The sequence below is a fragment of the Macrosteles quadrilineatus genome, unplaced genomic scaffold, assembly GCF_028750875.1.
Source record: "Macrosteles quadrilineatus isolate MER2022 unplaced genomic scaffold, UCM_ALF_1.0 Scaffold_5__1_contigs__length_97177068, whole genome shotgun sequence".
Classification (NCBI taxonomy): Eukaryota; Metazoa; Arthropoda; class Insecta; order Hemiptera; family Cicadellidae; genus Macrosteles; species Macrosteles quadrilineatus.
This window is the reverse complement of record NW_026542598.1, coordinates 41,172,654-41,180,587: the sequence shown is the minus strand read 5'-3', so window position 1 is coordinate 41,180,587 and position 7,934 is coordinate 41,172,654. Positions and strand designations below refer to the sequence as shown.

The following is a 7,934-nucleotide window of genomic DNA, read 5'->3' as shown; positions in this document are numbered from 1 at the left end:
GATTTTGATTGATCTCAGGTCACATAACTTAGAATGAATGTAGAAAGGGGTGATGCGCTCACTGCGTCTTAGATCATAAATGAATCTTAGGCAGTAGTTCTGAGCGCGTTGCAGAGCATCAGCGAGGTTTACAGTCATGTCATTGATCAACAGAGCTGCAGTAAGTGAAGTGACAGACGTCCCATAAGATAACATGGCAGACAGGTGACATCAGCTCATTAATTCGCACTTTATTGATTTAAATTTAAATTTATGAACATAAATTTATTAAAATATTGAAAATAAAACATACAGAATTGAAAACCGAAACAATACGAATTAAAATTCTATATCTGTACATTTTAAGCGGAGTCAATATTGTCATAGTCCAGTAACCAATCTTTCGTGAATACACAAATACCATTAGCTGCTTCCAAACAAAACAGCTGTTACAACACCATTTGCGACGTTGCCACTTCGAAGGCCGCGGCCTGGGTTAAAGCAAGGCGGCCATGCATCTCCCCAAGCCCCAAAGGGGTATATATAATCAATGATATCGTTTATTTAATCAGTATGTTCCAAAATCCCTTTTAAAACTTAACAGGTTTGAGAACTTCAGTAGTACCAACACCAACCACAAGTTCTGAGTTTTTCTCGGTTGTCATCATTGTTTTATAGCGACATTCACATTGTTTCATTGTTTGTTTACTTATCTTGGTTTTCGTTAGTAACATCGTTTTCTGAATACAACTATGGCAAAGTCTAAAAGAAATTTTAAAAATGGAACCCAAGAAAAACGAGAACATTTTCCTCGAAAAGCAAGAGAGAAGTCTTTAATTAACCTTGAGCAAATAGCAGTGGTTATGGATGTTCTTGAAGAAATGTCTGAAGTTGAAAATGAGAAAACCAACACGGGTAACTTAAACTTAATTTGTATGGTTTTGAAATGTTTACCTAAAATTTTGATTAATCTTGTTGTTATTGTAAGTAAGCTTTAATAAACCGAGTCTTTCTCACTTGCAATTTTAAGTAGGTACCGGTAAGCTTAAGTAGGTAACTTACTGCTTTGAGCTCAGAAAGTTTCTCTATTTTAAGAAATTCCACCTCCACTAGTATCTATCTCAATTGTGTAGTAAGAAAAATAAAATTGTAGTTGACTATCTATGGGTTTTTTTCTATTCTTCTATGTCATCACTTACAGTAGGCCTAGTTCAATCTTTATCGAAACATTTTTAACCATAGCCTACGCTCATCCACTGTGGGATATTTCGTCTAGCTTCCTCTGGTTATTTATAGGCCTAAAAAAGATAAAATCATTATGTTAAAGCTAATGGTGTTCGTTTGGAGGCACCTATAGGCCTACGGAATAATTAGTAGCCTATATAGTGACCATCGATTCCACTTTTACATGGATACCCCATGTAGATATCCTCTGCATGAAGTTAAGTAGCGCATTATTCACAATCAGAAGAGTCATGGCCTCCAGTACATTGGAAACAGCAAGAGTCGTTTACCACGCTCTCTTCGAGAGCAACATGAACTATGGAGTATCCCTCTGGGGAGGATCATCCTGCGCCAATCTGGAAAGAGTCCTACTTCTCCAGAAGAGAGCCATACGAACAATGGCAAAGTTGGGTTGGCGAGATAGCTGCAGAACGACTTTCAGGGATTGGGGAATACTCACTGTTGTAGCCATATACATCTTAGAAGCTGTGGACTCCGCATGCTCCAGAAGCCTCAAAAGAAATGGCCATCTTCACTCCTACAAAACCAGACATGCTGGAGATTTCAACCTGCCCTTTCATCACAGGAAGTTTTTCGAGATGAAACCTTCCTACGCCGGAGCCAGATTCTACAATATTCTACCAGAAGAACTGAAGTCTGTGTGACCCAACCAAGTAAAATCTCACCTGAAGCAGTGGCTTTCCCAACGTCCCTTCTATTCTGTTAAAGAATTCATGAACTGGAGAGAACCTATTATCTGAAGTACACTCACTACACAATCTCACCTATTATAACAATAACATTACTCTGACGCCTGTCAAATCTTAACGATTTTGATTAAAAGTTATTCTCTCTCTCTCTCTCTCTCTATAGCCTAATGTAAGTAAATCCATTTGGATAACCTACAGTTCCGCATAGAAAACGCAATAGGAGTATATTATTAATTAGCCGATTAGCCTACGTAGCCTAACTATAATAACTTATCTCGATTTTGATTCGGTTCGATATATCGTTTCTACAATAGCCTAGGCCTTATGCTTTTTTTAATGTAAGTTAGGTACACATTGAATTTTAGTTTACTTATGAATGGTTTAAGTTTTTATTGATGTTTAATAAATGAAACTAAGTTATTAATAAGCTAAACTTACTCTACCAGATTTGGGATTCTAGTTCAATGGGGAATCTTAAGTGTGGATTTTTAAGCTGTTTTTCTCACTCAAAACAAGATGTCTTGAACATTAGCATCATTAAAAAAGTTTAAAGTTAACATGTTTCTTTTCACAAGTCTGCATAGCCTATTTTATAGTAAGAACCCTAATAGCATTGTGATTAAATAAGTATAAATTTTTTAGGAAATAAGAAGCAAAGAAGAATTACCAATAGCTGCAGACAAGTTGAAAGTAGCTCGGAAAGAAAAGATACCGGTACCGGTAGTGTTAAACACAAAAAGAGCAAGAAGCCGCCTCTGTTGCCAAAAACTAATGGCTTGTCCCATTTTGTAAGTATAATTTTCTATAGTACCTGGTAAAATTTTTCTCTATTGTCTTTGCAGGGTGCCAAACCGATCTGGAAACCAGAAAACTGGGAGTTGTATGTGAATTTTGATGACCAGAAAAAATTTGTGAATTTGGGCGTGGAGTTGTGTTGTCAAAAATTTAGATTGTGGGAAACTATCACAAATTACGGATTTTACCGCACTGGATGATGTAATTAGTAATCGCCAAGTAATTAGGCCGATCACAGAAATTGCCGCGATTGTGTGAGATGTTTTGTACAATTTGCTTGCGTAATTGACATTGGTTACTTGAAAGCTCTGGTACACCAATCTAGTTGTTAACGGCTTAGCTTAATAGTAAAAGTCAGGATAGTTTTGAATCCTTCAATGACTTAATTGGTGATTTTGCGTAGGAAGACATAACATCTCAACTAACGTTGCTCACTACTTCGATAAACCAACCGGCATGGCATCAACACAGGTTTATTGAACAGGATAAAAAGCCTCAGTTAGTTTTTGTTAGACAACTTTATTTTATGAACATTTTTGGAGGTGCTGGAGCACCCTCAGCACTTCCACTGGCTACGTCCTTAATAATGATAATATATGAAATAACAATGAAAACCAATATGATTAATAATGAAAATAACAATATGAAAAATATTTCTCTTAAAATAAGCATTGGCCTCTCTACTGCCTAACTAAGTGAACCATCGATCTGTGAAACTGTGATTGGTTACAGATGGAGCTGGGAGCGAGAACTGACCTTATCGACTCTCACTCGTCCGATCCTCTCGGACCAGACAGTTTTGACAACTTTCAATGGGTAAAAATCAAGGCATATACAAGCAAAATAAGTAGCGTATTCTTAGAAAATAGCTGAATAACTAGAGTCGGGACCACGTAAGTTTGCAGTTGGTGGCAGCCAATCACAAGACAAGGCTAGTGTAACGTTGCCACATCGCACTAATAAAATATATACTAAGCAATATTTTCAAATCAGCTGGTATTATTAGATTTGGCAACACCGCACGGTTCTCATTGGTTCATTCAAACCCATATGGTAGATAGGCTCCTCCCTCAACTGCAAACTTATGTGGTCCCGACTCTAATGAGTTCATTTACATTGTTCATAACTTTTGTAAAAGGTAGTTGTTCCTTTGTAGATTAACATTTTAGCCTATTCAGTCTACTATCCCTAGTCAAACAGCAAACGTCATTTATCCATGAATTATGAAATAAATCTCAACTAAGAACAGCCGTTTTTAGTTTAATGTTGGTTGAAATTTACTTTCTTTCAACTTTCCCACACTTGTACAAGGTGTTGGAGTTTTGTTTTTTGTATTCATGAAATATAGGTAGTAAAATCTTCTTGGTCTTCAGGTTAGGACCGCATCTTTGAATAAGCTGAACTTAGCCTCTGGTTCAGCTTATTTAATGACACAATCGTCACCCGAGGACTTATATTTGACTACCTACTGACCATGGGATCATCCAAATCATCATCCAAATGAAATGTAGCTCTTCACTAATTATTAAATATTATTTATTATTAGCTTTACTTTTTTCACCAGGTTGAAGTGAAACAAGAATTGCCAGATGATATCGAGGTTTGCAAAATCACCTATACAGAACTTCCATTAAAAATACATCACCTCCAATCTCATCTTCCGAATGATGAGGTCAATGTGACTAATGATGTTGCATCAGTTAGTAAAGAGAAGAATAAAGATGTTCCTATTGAAGAATACACATGTGATGTGCCTTCTAAAAATAAGAATAATGTATCGTCAGAAGTCCAAGAAGAGCAATGTTCAGAACCAGATATCAATTGTGATGAAGTGTCCGAAGAGCATGACGTTTTGGGAATTTCACTGAACGATGATAATACTAATGGTAGTTCTTCGGAAGACGAAAGCTTGACTGAAAAATGTGAACCTGAAAATATAGAGGTAAGTGGTTTTAAGCACCTACGCTATAAATAAAGTGTAACTTAGTTGTTAGTGTACGTGTAAACATGCGGCTCATGGGTTCTCTGATGGTGCACTCCTTATTTTTTCAGATTTCCACTTCTTAAAATGTAATAACTTTTTGTACGTGGGTAAGCCCAACTTAAAATTAGGGTTTTTTATAAATTCTTATGCAATCAATTAATTTAAGTTTTAGCCATGTAATGTGTATGTTGATACAAGACTAAAGAAAGAAACAGGAAAATTAAGCTATTATGGTACATGATGAGTTGGGAGGGACTTAACCCAACACTAACAGTAACCTCGAAATGAGTAACCCAGTAGCACAGTGGCAGTAACTTCAAAAGGTCGCCGGTTCGATCCTGAGAAAATTTAATAGCTTTTTGATGGCTCCAAATCAGACCCACCTGTCCTTGATTAAATGGCTTTTAATAAGTGGTCGTGGCTAATGAAACATTTGGTCTCAGTCAGTAACAAAGCTATACAAGGGATCTCACTTCATTCTACACTCATCTTTCAACCATATTTGGGTTAAATAAATACACACCTAGGTGGTATCCCCATCTTAATGGGTAATAATAGTAGGTATTAATATCAATAACAAGAGCCACGTTTACAGTGGAGTTTGGAACAAAATATTTGGAACTTTTTGTTGGTAACACTCATTTCAGTATCACTCAGTATCAGTCATGTGGTGTTGAGTAGGCATGGGGAGTAGTGAGGAAGTGTTACCTATTACCTATTACCTACCCAGTAACCAGCGTAGAAGTACAGGAACATTTGTTCTAAAAACTGTTTGCAACATCAAAATGTTTCTGTTAAAAAATTAGTGTTTCTTGGTTTCCTAGAACATGAACATGTGTTCCTCACTCTGGTGTAAGTGTAACTTTTAGAAATGGCTTCACATTAGTGATGCGTCCAAACCAAATCTCAAAAAAACCAATACTTGAGAAAAGTTTTGGTTTCAAGATTCAGTCAGCGATTAAAAACTAAGTAGGCTATTGTTTCAATAACGTATCAATCTCATATTTATGTCTGTGTTTGTTGTTTATGAAAAATTTATTTTTAGGTCTCAAAGTGTATTGGTATAGGCTAGTCATGTTATTGTGTCAGGGTCAGGAGTTCAATTTCTTTCAGTTTCAATTGCATAATCAACATCTTACTAGCAACTTATATTTTTTTGTTACCTTGGAGGCAAGTAAACAAGTTTTGCGTTGAGGTTTCAAAATGTTGGATTCTATTATTTTAGTTTCGGTTTCAAGATTCGAAATTGCTGGTAGTGGATGGAGCATCACTACTTTACATAATGAATGAAGTACACACTATTAGTTTGTATCAGATTACCTGGTTTGCAGGAGATCCAACCACGAAAGAAAAGGAAAAAGTACCTACAACAGTGTGATATTTGTAGTAAAAAACTGCATTCAAAAGGTAACCTTCGCCTTCACAAACTTAAGGTACACAAAGTGAAAGTCCAGTTCTCTTGTGAGTTGTGTCCTATCAAGTTCGACTTTCACCGAGAGGCCGTGCAACATCGCAACTCTGTACATAGAGGCGAGGACGGACGCTTTGGCTGTGATGTGTGCAGTAAACGTATCACAGACTATCACCTGTATCTGACCCACGTCAGGTCACACACGGATTGCGGCAACACTGTGACAGATGGTAATGGTACGTGCTAAGTTAATTATCATTTCTGGTGGGTAACTGATTGGCCATTGTGCTTGAGGAATGAGAAATGGTTTGAACCTGTCCTGAGTAAAGACAGGAAATTTTTGTAAAGTAATTGAGTTCAGCTAGCTTATCTTGGAAAATTTAAGTCCAGGAGCTATAATATATAGAAAGTAAAAGCACTTAAAACACCAAACTGATATTTCGTCCTGATGTAGGACTTTATCTAAAAGTAGGTTGAAGAAATAATCTACATCAGTGATGAAATATTAGTGTTGTGTTTTGTGTTATTTTACGGTTTATCTCTTTGCTCCTGGGCTCTAAATTTGCCATGTAAGCTAGCTTAACTCATTTCCCTTTCAAAAAATGCCTTACTATCCCTGGCTAATTGGCATTCCTTTGAAAGATTACATGAATAAAGTCAGTAGCTTTTTGATGACTCAAAACTGGACCCAGCTGTCCTTGATCATTGGTATGGTAAATTATACTCGCTAAATAAACAGTTCATCTTAGTTAATAAGTATAAATAGGCATGTCATTTAATTCACACTCTTTCTTCAAAATGCACGCTAGTTGCATCCCCATTTTAAGTAATATTATTGCCATACTAGCTGTGTACCCGTTCTACGCACGGGGATCTTATAGTATTCAGTTGAAACCTTCTTATATACAGTATAAAGAACAACAGTTGGTTTGCATATTTTCAGATATGCTGGCCAAACTATTATACATAACTTCATTTTATGTTGTTTGTTGTTGTTCCGGATCGGTATGACAATCAATAAAAGGATAAATTACCTGTATCCGCCGGTCGATCCTAATGTATCCTATTACAGGAGATGCATTTCGGCGAAATTAAAAAATGTAAGTTTCCCAGCCATGTACAACACTGATTCAAGGTCTTTTCCCCAGTTATCAAAACTCAAGAACAATTTTATACACAAAGAATCTCTATTTTCGTTTATGGTTACCCTACAAATTATTGCACTTGCGATTAATTAAATCCGTTATGTATGAAAAAAACGTTTTTAATCTTACTTGGTTTCCATTTGCTTTCAAAACGTGATCGGAATTGGTTACGGTATTTGTAAACAACATTCAATGTAAACATATCAGTGACAGCTAGAAGAAATAATCTTGATTCGAACAGTTGTTCGTTATTTCATAGATGAATATGTGATAAACATTGGGAAAACTTTACAAAAGATCGCACAAAATGGGTTTTTAAACGTCTGTCATTTTATTTACAAAGTAGTGACGCCATATTTTAATGGATAAAGACAATCTCGCCAATCCAGTGAATACATTAAAATAATTTGGAACTTGATAGGTACTCTCGTTTTTCAGGAGAAGGCCGCGTAAAATGGCTCTTGGGCCGTGACAGACATGAAGACAGAGACAGGACAGACAGACAGAAATTTAGATGAGACTTGTTTCGGGTTCTTTAATGTATAAAACGCAAACATAACCTAAAAGTTTATGATTCTGAGCAATGTACAGTCAAAACTCTAATTTTATTTATATAAGATTCATATTAGAGATCAAAATAGCTGGGTAGCTCAGTGGTTATAGTGCTCGCCTGGTAATCAAAAGGT

The 7,934-nt window shown here is 36.2% G+C and overlaps 1 protein-coding gene across 3 annotated transcripts in view; it reads left to right on the top strand.

The window, feature by feature from the left end:
• Positions 1-720: 720 nt before the first annotated feature.
• LOC128995098 (histone-lysine N-methyltransferase PRDM9-like) overlaps positions 721-7,934 on the top strand; it is a 22,724-nt gene continuing 15,510 nt past the window's right edge. For all 3 annotated transcript variants that reach the window (XM_054419998.1, XM_054419997.1, XM_054419996.1), the window contains exons 1-5: positions 721-894; positions 2,556-2,701; positions 3,441-3,524; positions 4,273-4,650; positions 6,024-6,339. In XM_054419998.1, the coding sequence (XP_054275973.1) occupies positions 732-894; positions 2,556-2,701; positions 3,441-3,524; positions 4,273-4,650; positions 6,024-6,339 (1,087 nt within the window). In that variant the 5' untranslated portion in view covers positions 721-731. The remainder of the gene's footprint in view (positions 895-2,555; positions 2,702-3,440; positions 3,525-4,272; positions 4,651-6,023; positions 6,340-7,934) is intronic.